The sequence below is a fragment of the Lepidochelys olivacea genome (genome assembly GCF_965140295.1).
Source record: "Lepidochelys olivacea isolate rLepOli2 genome assembly, chromosome: 5".
Taxonomy (NCBI): Eukaryota; Metazoa; Chordata; order Testudines; family Cheloniidae; genus Lepidochelys; species Lepidochelys olivacea.
The window spans coordinates 42484838-42497857 of NC_140415.1; the positions used below are offsets into that span (position 1 = coordinate 42484838).

At 39.6% G+C, this 13020-nt stretch overlaps 1 protein-coding gene across 5 annotated transcripts in view; it reads left to right on the forward strand.

Moving 5' to 3' along the window:
* Positions 1-13020, forward strand: part of TRAPPC13 (trafficking protein particle complex subunit 13) — a 45057-nt gene that overhangs the window by 13933 nt on the left and 18104 nt on the right. For all 5 annotated transcript variants that reach the window (XR_014711731.1, XM_084628848.1, XM_084628849.1 and 2 more), the window contains exons 2-6: positions 1015-1083; positions 3723-3822; positions 4974-5058; positions 7217-7344; positions 7584-7656. Coding sequence is in view for 4 of the 5 variants with exons in the window: in XM_084628848.1 (XP_084484974.1) it covers positions 1015-1083; positions 3723-3822; positions 4974-5058; positions 7217-7344; positions 7584-7656 (455 nt within the window). In the remaining variant the exon portion in view is untranslated. The remainder of the gene's footprint in view (positions 1-1014; positions 1084-3722; positions 3823-4973; positions 5059-7216; positions 7345-7583; positions 7657-13020) is intronic.

The following is a 13020-nucleotide window of genomic DNA, read 5'->3' on the forward strand; positions in this document are numbered from 1 at the left end:
ACTCCCAGATTATTAAATTACTTTGCCGAGAAGCTATGACTTACTGATAATTGCGCTGTTGAATATTAGATTGTATTTGTTTAATCTTGTGAGTCTTGTTACACTTAGTATTAGAGGTAAAGCTTAACCAAAAATATTGTAAATGAGGGGAACACTGGTTTGCACAGACGAACTGCAAATGTTGGTCCCAGCAAATAATTTTATTCATATGCATTTAAAAAAAATACTGAGCCTTTGTCTAGAATTTTACATCTTCAAAGCAGTTTGCAGAAAATGGTCCTGATCTTGCAAACATGTATGCAATAGAACTCAATGGGATTGGTCCTGCTTTGAGCAGGGGGTTGGACTAGATGACCTTCTGGGGTCCCTTCCAACCCTGATATTCTATGATTCTATGATTACTGTCATGTGCAAATGTTTGCAGAATCAGGACCTGTGTGTGTGTGTGTTTGTTGTTGTTGTTGTTTTGGGGGGTGGGGTGGGGTTGTTTCTTTGTTTTTTTTCCTATTCTCCATCTGGAAAATAATCTCTCTTGAGGATAAATCCCAGGCACCATGATATAGATGAGGCTACATAATTTGAGTAAGATGGTTTAGATCAGCCTTGCAAAATTCTACTTGTCCCCTTTCCTGGGGCAAGATTGTTTGGTTTGTTTGACAGGTGAGTAAAATCTCATTCATTTTGTTTTTTCATTATTGTAGTGTAGAGTTTGTGCCTAGGCCATTACATTTTCATGATAGTTTTGCAAGGCTGATTTAAAGTTTGTGACGGCAAGAAATCAATTGTATGCAATGACCTAGATCCCTATTAAACTTTAACTCCATACTGACTAAAAATATTCACTAGGAAGTGCAGGTAATGTGATTGGTTGTATCACCCCCTTTCAAACTGACTTCAAAACAAGAAAATTAAAAATATGGTGGTGGGGTTTTTTTTACTAAAACTACGAAATATTTTTGGATCTTTTAAATACTGTTTGCTTACTAACTTTTCCTTTCCTTTCTGAATTCACAGTGATGAGGTTAACCAAGCCTACATTATTCACCAATATTCCAGTGACCTGTGAAGAGAGAGACTTGCCAGGTATATGATGATCTCTTGATAATTAATTCATTATTATTTATATATCACCAGAGGTGTTCATTGTACTGTACTTAACACATTTTTAAAAAGAAAAGCAGATTCATCCCCTGAGGAGTTACAATCTAATGAATACATAACACAAAAAAGGATGAAAAAGGTGGATGGTACTAGAAAGGCAAGAACATCTGAGAACGTTTATACTAATTTAGTAAGCAACATAAGTTGGAGTTTCATCATGGCACACAAAAGCAAAAAGGATTAAAGCAGTCCCAAATGAGCAACTGAAACTTCTACACCACACCTCTGCAGTCATAGAGGTTATAATGTATTACATGAAGTAAACATTCCCCCTGTAAAAGCCATAGAAAATTAGCAAATCACCACCACGGTTCTCACCCCAAGGCTTTGGAAGCTTGGTGAACAACCTGTAAACATGTTCCCTCAAAATCTAAGGAATTAGAAAAATCATCCAGTGGATGCTGTTTTTGTTGTTTTGAGATGATTGTATGTGGAGGGAAGGTTTCAGACAATCAAGTACACACTGGGGAGAAAATAGAAGCATGGAATTACCGTGCATATCTGGAGACATGGCATTCTGTATTACTCCCTGTCAAGGTTCCTTCCCCACTCTGAACTCTAGGGTACAGATGTGGGGACCTGCGTGAAAACCCCCCTAAGCTTATTTTTACCAGCTTAGGTTAAAACTTCCCCAAGGTACAAACTATTTTACCTTTTGCCCTTGGACTTTATTGCTGCCACCACCAAGCATCTAACAAATATATAACAGGGAAAGAGCCCGCTTGGAAACGCCTTTCCCCCCAAAATCGTCCCCAAACCCTACACCCCCTTTCCTGGGGAAGGGCTTCATAAAAATCCTCACCAATTTGCATAGGTGAACACAGACCCAAACCCTTGGATCTTAAGAACAATGAAAAAACAATCAGGTTCTTAAAAGAAGAATTTTAATTGAAGAAAAAAAGTAAAAGAATCACCTCTGTAAAATCAGGATGGTAAATACCTTACAGGGTAATCCGATTCAAAACATAGAGAATCCCTCTAGGCAAAACCTTAAGTTACAAAAAGACAGAAAAACAGGAATATCCATTCCATTCAGCACAGCTTATTTTATCAGCCATTTAAACAGAACAGAATCTAACACATATCTAGCTAAATTACTTACTAAGTTCTAAGACTCCGTTCCTTTTCTGTTCCCGGCAAAAGTATCACACAGACAGAGAGAGCCTTTGTTTCTCCCCCACTCCAGCTTTGAAAGTATCTTGTCTTTTCATTGGTCATTTTGGTCAGGTGCCAGCGAGGTTATCCTAGCTTCTTAACCCTTTACAGGTGAAAGGGTTTTTCCTCTGGCCAGGAGGGATTTTAAAGGTGTTTACACTTCCCCTTACATTTATGACACTCCCTCATTAGAGCCATTAGTTTACCCAGCACCTTATTTCAATGGGTAATTGACAATGATTTTACAGGACTTGTTGTCTGATGAATTTCCTTGTCTGTTGGTGCTAGCACAGCATTCCAAGTTTCCCCTTGAAATTGCTGTGTTCTCCCCAGATACTGACTATATTCTAGAGGCCAGCCAAGGTGGAGAGAGAGGTGCTGTGCAGCCTAAATATTTTTCCCCTCCCCATCCCAGCAACTGACATTCTTCTTTCCCCATCTTCCAGTGCAATGGCAATGTATCTTCAAAAAACACGTATCAGGATAAAAAGGCAAAATAAAGAAAATTGTATAAGAACATAAATAGAGTAAAGTAAAGAAGGATAAATGGGTCAGCTATTTCTGATATGCTGTGCAGTTGGTCTTATGCAGGAAGAATTTCCATTGAGGTTAATGTTTATCCGGAGATATGTCTTTGGGATTGAGCCCTTCTGTGTTGACTGAATCATTAAACACAAAAGGTGGAATTTTCAGAAATTCTCACTGTGTTAAGAGGAGTAGAGTTAGACCAACATTGAATGCTTTTGAAAATTCCACCCAACTTGTATTACCTCAGTAAGGAAAATATGGCATAGACAAGTCAGTTCTCAAAGCCTTGGTCACCCAGATTTTTTTTTTTAATTTGTCAATAGCTATTCAGCCAAAATCCAGTTTTGCTTGCTTTTCATTCTTGAAGGAAGCATGGTATTTTATGTAAGATTGAAAGATTATCTTGTTGCTGAATTATATATAGCAGATAAACTGTTGCTTATGCCTAATATGGAAGAGTGAGCAGTACTAAGTTCAGTGTATAATGATTGATAGCTTTTGCAACAGCAAAAGCTGTACTTAAGGTTTCCTCGTATGCAGGTGCCCTTTTATTTAAAACTTAATTTTACAAAATCACAAAGTTCCTAATCTGCACACCCTATTCAAGAACTAAACCAAACTCTACTAATGCTTAGAATTTAGCATGAGTGTAATTCAAGAAGCAATAAAGAGTTTAACATGAAACTATTCAGTCTGCCCTTTATTGTGGGGTCACTAAAGAAAAATAATTTAAACTAAGCCATAATATCAATAACATTCAAAAGCAGCACTGTATTATCAATTTCCAAATACATGGAAAGGAAACATGTCATTTGTATGTAGACAAGGATCTAGTTTATGCAAATGTTTTTGACCTATGCCATTATATATTATTACAGGAGATCTGTTGAATCAACTCATGAAAGATGACCCTTCCACCGTAAAAGGAGCAGAAACTTTAATGCTAGGAGAAATGTTGACTTTGCCTCAGAACTTTGGGTAAGAATCGAATATGCAACTGTAAGGTCTGAAGATTATTGCTAGATGAATCCTGGAACTTAGATTATTTGTGCTTATTAGCACCCTTTCCTTTTTTTACAAATACACATTGCAGTATTTTGGAGATGACTAAGGATAACTTGTTTGTTTCATTAATAACAGGAAATTATTTATCGAGTATAAACACACAGTATTGATACTGGTGCAACATAGCCTGAATGTATTCAGTGACTGTCTCTGCAATACATACCTGCCTCTGTGTGTAGTAGGGTCTAGGAGAGACCATAGACAGCACGGTACTGCATAGTGCCCTGCAGTGTGTGCAGCAATTTTTAACTTCCAGGTGAAATGTAACCCTTTATAGCAGACAGTCCCTTAGTAATGTGTCTGCATTAGAGAAATTTACATTCATGTACAGATCCCTAAGATATGATGCACCAATGATAAGCAGGATTTATGCCAACACAGTTTACTCCTGTGTTTACTATATTAAGTTGTACCGGTGTAAGCCTCACTTTAAACTGATGTAGTGCACTTACATTTAAGGTTTTAAGGGACCACCTCTGTATATCTCGTTGCAGGACTGGGACTTTAGTTTAACAACTATCACTGAGATTGTCATTTTTAAGTAGGAATCTGACTTGATCATTTTTTAATTTTTTTTTCTGATAGTTAAACTTTAAAAAATTGTGTATACTAGGAAATTGCCAGGGTATTTTTAGGTCCTGGTTTTCCAGACACTTACCTGTGTGAGTAACTTTATTCATACGTGCAGTCCCATTGGACTTGATTACAACAGGCACTGCAAAATTTCCCACTATTCCCACGCCTGGTTCAGCTCCGTTAATGGCAACAACGTTGGGATTCCTAGAGTAAAGAGTGGTTGCTGTCAGTAATTAGAGCACAGTGTCAATTAGACATGTTCTGAGCAGGGTTAGATGAGACAGTTTTTAAAATGCCAGTGGCCCATCTATGATCAGATTCTTGATATTGCTAGCACTGATGGAACTGAACTGGTCATAGCATAGGCCACATCGTTGTAGAATTTTAAAATAAAATATTTACAAAAATTAAAGATGGACTCTAATGGATTTCAGTGGGTCGACTTGTTGAGAATTACATTGTTAAAAAGTACTATTTTCTTTGAACAGAAATATATTTCTGGGAGAGACCTTTTCCAGTTACATTAGTGTACATAATGACAGTAATCAAGTTGTCAAGGACATATTGGTAAAGGTATGTGAAAAGATATATCTATTTATTGGATTTATAAAATGTGTCAAATCCATAGTATCTGGTGCATTTTTAACATAATACACAGCAGGTATTAAGAAATAACCATTAAAAGGTTTTCCAGCACAGGAAAAAAAAAATCCTCAGGTAGTCTGGAATGAAATCGTAAAGAGTTTTAGAGGACAAAATCAAGTTAGGATTGCATCCAGAAGCAAATGGGAAGAAGGTCTTTGTAGTATTAGCGTAGCATGATTTTCACAGCTAAGACCAGCAGGAACTGTATTCTGCACTAGCTCTAGCTTCTGAATGGTCCTCAAAGACTGTCCCAATTAAAGCATACATACCTCTGAAATTATTTACATAGCCAAAGACTAGTATGCCACTGACTGAAATCTAAATTGTCTCTATTTTTAACCATAGCAAGTATGGAAAAGCTTTCATAGAAGCATTGCAGAAATGCATTATTCTATTTCTTAAGTATAGATGAAAGATCAAAAATGGTTCAAAATTATTAAAATGCCTGTCTCTTTCATCTTAGTGTGTGCAATAATTAGCTGGATGAAATCTTGTTGTGGGTTGAGTTATAAACTCCATTGAGATTGATAGATGTGAACTCACCCTTCAGTTAACATAGCTGTAAACATAAGCACCCACCAAAGACAAGAGGAGTATGTGTTTCCACCAAGGAGCTTTTGCTGAATATTGTTTTCAGGAGTGGGAGAGTAGGCAGAACAGTCAAAAGACAGAGAGGGAGAAAGCTGGAAGGAGCAACTGAAAGCACAAAAGCAGAGCCTGGAAGAAACCTGGGGAGAGGTTTTTGGGTCAAGAGGGTAGACTGAAAAGAGTGCTCTTGGTGATGTGAGCAAAAGAATCTGTTTCCTTCTGTTTGATTGCTTCTACATTCAGAGACATGAGACTTTGTACATAAACAAAACTTCATTAAAGAAATATCTGACTGTCACCATTTCTTTTCCTAACTGAAGTGGTGTACTAGACCCTAAATATTTGGCCAGCTGCTCTGGTCAAAAGGGGGCAACAGTATATACTTAACACACTTAGCAAGGTTAGTAATGATTCTCCATTACTAGCAATTTTTAAATCAAAATTGGATGTTTCTCTAAAAGACATGCTCTGGGAATTATTTTGGCGAAGTTCTGTGGCCTGTGCTATACAGGAAGTCAGAGTAGATGATCACAATGGTCCCTTCTGGCCTTGGAATCTATGAATATATATATATATACAGCGTATGTCAAATGGAAAGTCCACTTCAAACGAGTATAACCTCAGCAAGTAATAACTGCTCTCATATTGAACAAAAATGGGCTAAAATCTAAATCGTGGAACTCTTTTTCTGAAGCCAGTGGCAGTGCTGTGAGCCAAGGCCATACAGAAGTAGACCTTCTGTATGTGTACTGAATATTATCCTTGGCTTTGAAAATATATATCTATATATAAATAAAAATATAATATTAGTTCTATTGCAGATACAAATGCATTTAGTCAATCTACAACCAAATAAAACGTGTGTTCTGGTAATCACACATTCCCAACCTTTTTATTTATCAGCATTTAAGGGGGAAAAAACCTCCTGTACTATAACACACTGTTCATGCCATGGATCTAATTATGCTGCAAAGCAAAAACTGTTGGGCCATAAAGAGAAATGGTAACTAAGATCTAGTATGTAGTGCTTCTCTTCTCTCCCCCCACACCCTTTTTTTGGGTCCCTTTTCAATACTGCACTTATTAGACAAGTATGGAACAGATGTAACATAAAATTTACTCACTGGGGTTTGAATAAGTCACTCTTAATACAGTATGGGCTTGCTGTCCTAATTCAGGCAAAATTGTCGTTGCTTGCAGGCTCCACAGGTTATTCTCATACATTAATGTTGCTGCAAATATTGCATTAGTTGTCTTTTACATTCCAATTAATTAAAAAAACAACATGAAATGTATGTGTCTGTAGACAGATTTTTTTTAAAAAGGCTTTAAAAAGCAGATTCATTTCTGGTCATCTGGCTTTCATAGTAGTCTGTAGATTATTTGAATTAAATGTAGTGCCTCACAAGGTATGTTTTGGTTTTTTTGTAATGCTTTGCTCTTTAGACACACTGCTGACTTGAAAGCATTCTAACCTGTGTTGTTTTTCAATTCCAAGGCTGATCTTCAAACAAGTTCTCAGCGATTAAACCTTTCAGCTTCCAGTGCTGCAGTGGCAGAACTTAAATCTGACTGTTGCATTGATGATGTTATTCACCATGAAGTAAAGGAAATAGGAACACACATGTAAGATTTTATATCTCCTCCTGACTTATGCATTTTCTTACACATATCCCTGAAATTTTTTATATAGCAAAAGACTAGCATGCCACTGACGGAAATCTAAATTGCCTTTATTTTTAATCATAGCAAGTATGGTAAAGCTTACATGAAAGCATTGCAGACATGCATTGTTCTGGTTCTTCTTAAGTACAAACAAAAGATTGAAAATTGTTCAAAACTATTAAAATGCCTGTCTCTTTCAGCTTAGTATGTGCAGTAAGTTATACTACACAGACAGGAGAGAAGATGTACTTCAGAAAGTTCTTCAAATTCCAGGTACTGTATATAAGAATATGCAGTGTCTGTAGCTAATAGGTACTGTTTGTTTACTTGCAGCACTTGAAATCTAAAAAATATATTCGCTTTTTTATTGAAAATAGACTTATGTTAAACAGATTATTCTGTGTCTTTAGGGGTGGTATATAGTGTTGTAGAACTTGCTTTTTATAAGACATTTAACAAATGCAGAAAAATATTCAGTGCTATGAGAGATTTTTTTTTTTATGGGTGATGGAGTTCAGTATTGTCTCACCTTTTAGAATTTTTTCAGTTTTTTTTTTTTTGTTTTTTTAAATGTAATTTCCTCTGTTTTCAAGTACATAAAGGCTTGTTACAAGGAGGAGGGAGAAAAATTGTTTTTCTTAACCTCTGAGGATAGGACAAGAAGCAATGGGTTTAAATTGCAGCAAGGGAGGTTTAGGTTGGACATGAGGAAAAAATTCCTAACTGTCAGGGTGGTTAAGCAGGGAGGTTGTGGAATCTCCCATCATTGGAGATTTTTAAGAGCAGGTTAGACAAACACTTGTCAGGAATAGTCTAGATCAGGGGTGGGCAAACTTTTTGGCCCGAGGGCCACATCTGGGTATGGAAATTGAATGGTGGACCACGAAATTGGGGCTGGGGTGCAGGAGGGGGTTGAGGGCTCTGGCTGGTGGTGCGGACTCTGGGGTGGGGCCAGAAATGAGGAGTTCAGGGTGCGGGGGAGAAGGGGGCTCTGGGCTGGGGGAGGGGGTCAGGGGTGCAGGCTCTAGGCAGCTCTTACCTCAAGCAGCTCCTGGAAGCAGTGGCATGTCCCTCCTCCAGCTCCTATGCATATGTGCGGCCAGGCAGCTCTGTGTGCTGCACCATCCACAGGCACCGCCCCTGCAGCTCCCATTAGCTGCAGTTCCTGGCCAATGGGAGCTGCGGGGGTGGCGCTTGGGGCGAGGACAGCACACGGAGTCCCCTGGCTGCCCCTAAACGTAGGAGCCGGAGGGGGGACATGCTGCTGCTTCTGGGAGCTTGGCATGGGCACACAGAGTGGCCTCCAACCCCAGTCTCCGGCTGGAGCGCGGGAGCAGGGCAAGCCCCAGACCCCGCTCACCAGCAGGAGCTCGAGGGCCGGATTAAACTGGCTAGAGGGCCGGATGTGGCCCGTGGGCTGTAGTTTGCCCACTCCTGGTTTAGATACTAGTTATTCCCCCTGCCATGAGTGCAGGGGACTAGACTAGATGACCTCTCAAGGTCTCTTCCAGTCCTATGATTCTATGTTTAAAAGGAAAAAAAAAAAAAGAATGTCAAAAGAACATTGCTAAGGTTGCAAAGTCCAGCACTCAGTAGTTAAGAAATGCCAAATTAAGGTTGCACTGGCAAACTTAATTCTGGCATTTCCTAACATTAGAGTGCTTAACTTTAATACCTGAATAATGTTCTTTTGACATTCTTTTTTTTTTTAAATAAAAAGAAACTGGCAAAAAACAAATGGGTCATTCCGCCACACGGACCTATGCCACTTGAGCTGATGGAGTAACAGATAGTACAGTAACTTTTTACTTAACGTTGTAGTTATGTTCCTGAAAAATGCGACTTCACACACACAGTATAAGTTTTAAACAAACAATTTAATACTGGTACACAGCGATGGTGATTGTGAAGCTTGGTTGAGGTGGTGAAGTCAGAGGGTGGGATATTTCCCAGGGAATGCCCTACTGTTAAATGATGAACTAGCATTTGGATGAGCCCTCAAGGGTTAACTCATTGTTATTAATGTAGCCTCACACTCTACAAGGCAGCAGGAATGGAGAGAGGGGAGACAGCATGGCAGACAGAGACACACACCATGTGTGTGAGGAGAGAGAGAGATGTGCATTTCCCCTTTAAGTACGCTGACCCCAATCTTAAGTACAGGGCCTTGTTAAGTAGATCAGCAAGCTGAGGCTGCAGCTGCTGCCAGGAAGCTCCCTCCATCCTGAGCCTTGTGGTATGTCCCCCCTGCTCTATGGAAGATCGGGTAAGCGGGGTGCAGGAGCAGGGGGGAGGGTGATACCCTGACATTAGCCCCCTCGTCCTCCCACACAGCAAGCAGCAGGCTCAGGGAGCACCTCCAAGGCAGAGGGCAGCCTCCGCACAGGGAACTTCGGGGAGCTGATAGGGGGGCTGCTGGCCCACCCTGGTTCCAAGCCCCCACCAGCTAGCTGCTACGGCCTGCTCTTCCTGCAAGCAGTGGACAAAGCAGGCGGCTGCCAAACACCGTTATAAGGGAGCATTGCACAACTTTAAACAAGCATGTTCCCTAATTGATTAGCAACCTAACAACAAAACAACGTTAACCGGGGCGATTTTAAGTGAGTTACTGTAGTAAGTTGTCATCCTCCATGTGGGCTAGCACTAGAGGAACATGAGATACTTTGCCAGTGTGTTTCACAGATATTTGCTGACAGGAGGGGAACGGTAAGATTCAGGAATCTTGGGTTCCATTCCACGCTGTGGAGGACTGTAGTGAGCACAGACTCTTCTGCCTATTTCCCCTAAATTCTGACCCCTTCTGTCCCATCCCCTCCAACATGTCCCAGTCCTCTCTCTTCCCCAGTCCCATTTTCCTTGTCTGCCCAGCCCAATTTCCAGTCCTCTGGCTTTCCATCCCAGTCCTGGTCTCTTTGCCCACCCATTCCCACCCCTTCCCCCACCCATTTCTTGTTCCCAGACTCCTTGCCCAGCCAGTCTCCCCTCCTCCCAGCCCTTGTCAAGTCTCTTCTCTACCCCCACACCCATGTTCTCTCTCTACTGGTTTCATTTCTCTGTTCCTAATTCAATCTCAGCGTCTCCCGCCACTCCAGCTTTGTCTCAGTCTCCTTGTCCAACCAGTCCCATTCCTCCTTGCCCTCCATCCTGGTTCCTCATTAGATTGATATCTCTCTCTCTCCTTCCACTTGCGCCACTGATTACTAGTCCCAGTCTCTCTCTGGTTCTTTGTCCGATTTCAGTCCCCCACTGTTTCCCTCCCTGGCTCCCATTCCTAATCTCCTTGCCCAGCCAGTCCTTGTCTTCCTCCAGTCCCAATTCCCAGTCTCAGTGCTCCCTCCCCTTGACTTCCCCCAGTCCCTCCAGGTCCTTGTTTAAATCTACTCTGGCTCACCTCCCAGAAGGCTCTGGACCCTTTTGGATACAAACTGAGCAGCTTTCTCTTCGTCATTGCCTGAGTGCCAGCAGGGGTGTTGTTGAGAGCACAGGAGTGAGAGGCTGCCTGCATTTAGCATAGGGGCATGGGCCTGGCCTAGCGTGGCATGGCCTGGGACAACCCAGAGCTGCAATTACAGGGAACATCCTGCTCCACCCCAGGCAGGAACGTGTCCACTGTGGACAGAATCTTCTGAGATCTTAGCTGCTAAGAAGTCTCCATTGATCATGTGAAAACTGCACTTTTTTTTCAAAGATAACTTTTCTAAATTTGGATTTCAAGTCCCCTGCTCCAAACGTCGTTGATATTTTTGAACCTGGGGAAAAATAACATATTTTTCTCTAACTTAGTCTTGGAAATGGCTGAAACCTTTTTGGTAAAATTTTCCAGAAAAAATTCTGCCTGAAGAAGAAACCCACCACCTAATATTTCACGTTGAATGGTTAAAGTTTGGAAAAGTTATAACTAACTGAAAAGAACATGTTAAAATGAGAAATATCGGGCAACTTTAATAATAGGCTACCCAGCCTATAATATATTAAATGTGTACTCTTTCCATTGACAAATAGTGAACTCTTTCCCTTATTTTTGTTTTTGTTTTTCATGGACCTGTTATTACCGTGATTGGTTGAAAACAACCACATTTCGAACCCCAACCCAAATTATCAATGTCTGTCTGTTAATTGCAAAAAAGAGAGGGATCATTGGAACACATTGGTGTGCTGTGGGGTTTTTTTTGTAGGGGAAGTATGAGGAAATATTTGAAAGAATGAGGCATATTTTGGCCATCCATGACTAAAGAGGGATACAATAACTACAGATAATTGAAGGATGTGAACAATATGGACCTGATCATACAGTCAGACAAATATGGGCTTGTTTTGAATCTGGAATTGATTGTAGGATCAGGACCTAAGACTGGAGAGGAACTATTTAGGGTGGCCAAGACACCATATACATGATATAATGAGATTAACTTAAATGAAGGAAATTTTCTCTTAGAGAGTAAGATTAATGTCTTAACAATAAGACCTTTTATCTTTTGAAATAGTCTGAAGAAACTGGTGCAAGCTCATTCACCTCAGTCATTTAAAATAGGACTGGTGAATATATTGAAAGAAATAAAACTGACTGGTTGCTGGAAATGTAGTAATTACCTCATAGGTCTTTTCTGTCTGTCATTTTCTGGTTCTCTGAGAGTTACTGTATTTTTAAGATGAATAAAATTTGTGCAGAAAAACTTTGACAGGTGTTTATTGATTGTTAAATAAAGTAGAATAGGAAGAGGTCTTGACGCCAAAACCAGCCTTCCAGGATAGAAGAAAACAAAGAAAATGAAAATAGGTAGTCAGCTACTGTAAATAATAAAACATTCCTTTATAGTCCAATATTTTGGGATTTTTAGATGGAGGGAAAGGGGAAATTGTCCAACATTTGCATAAAAGAAAACATATTTTACGGTAAAGAGAGGGGAATCTGCAAACAAGGTAGTGAAATATCAGCTGTATGTAATTAGTTGCTATCATAGTTTTTCCTCATTTAAATGCACACAACTGTTACATATCTATTGGTGACTAAAATACATTCTTAAGTTTTAATAGTCACACATAATCACAGCTATTTTATACACAGCAATCAGATCACATACCTCAATTAAAAATATAAATATCAAAAATACAAACATTAAAAAGCCACACACTATTTGCTTTACATATGATATACCCATCAAAATGAACAGCCAGCTTGGAATTTAAATGTGCTCCTCAGGCCTTGTAGGACACACGATATATAGAGATAATATTTTATGATTGTGAAGAGATGGTAGAAACTTGTAATGTTGCAGAAACACCAACTTCACCTAACTTCTGCTGTTGACAGGGGCGTCTTTAGGGTTTCATTAGGAACATGTGGAATAATTTGAGGAATTAATTGCTCCCAAGACATATTATGAGAAGCAGTGATAGTTCTATAGTTAAAGGTTTTTATCTGTGTTCCAACAGTGTATATAAGGCTCAAGAAACAGGCACATTTCTCAGTATCCAAAGCTTGAGATATTGAAGAGCACTCTAAAACAGAAGGTAGCATGTTGACTTTATTGTATAAAAATAGCTTAATAATCAGTGTGATATTTTTTAATATGTATTAGAATGCCCTGACATGATCCTAGGATATTTTAATGAGCATAAATATATGGGTATAATCTG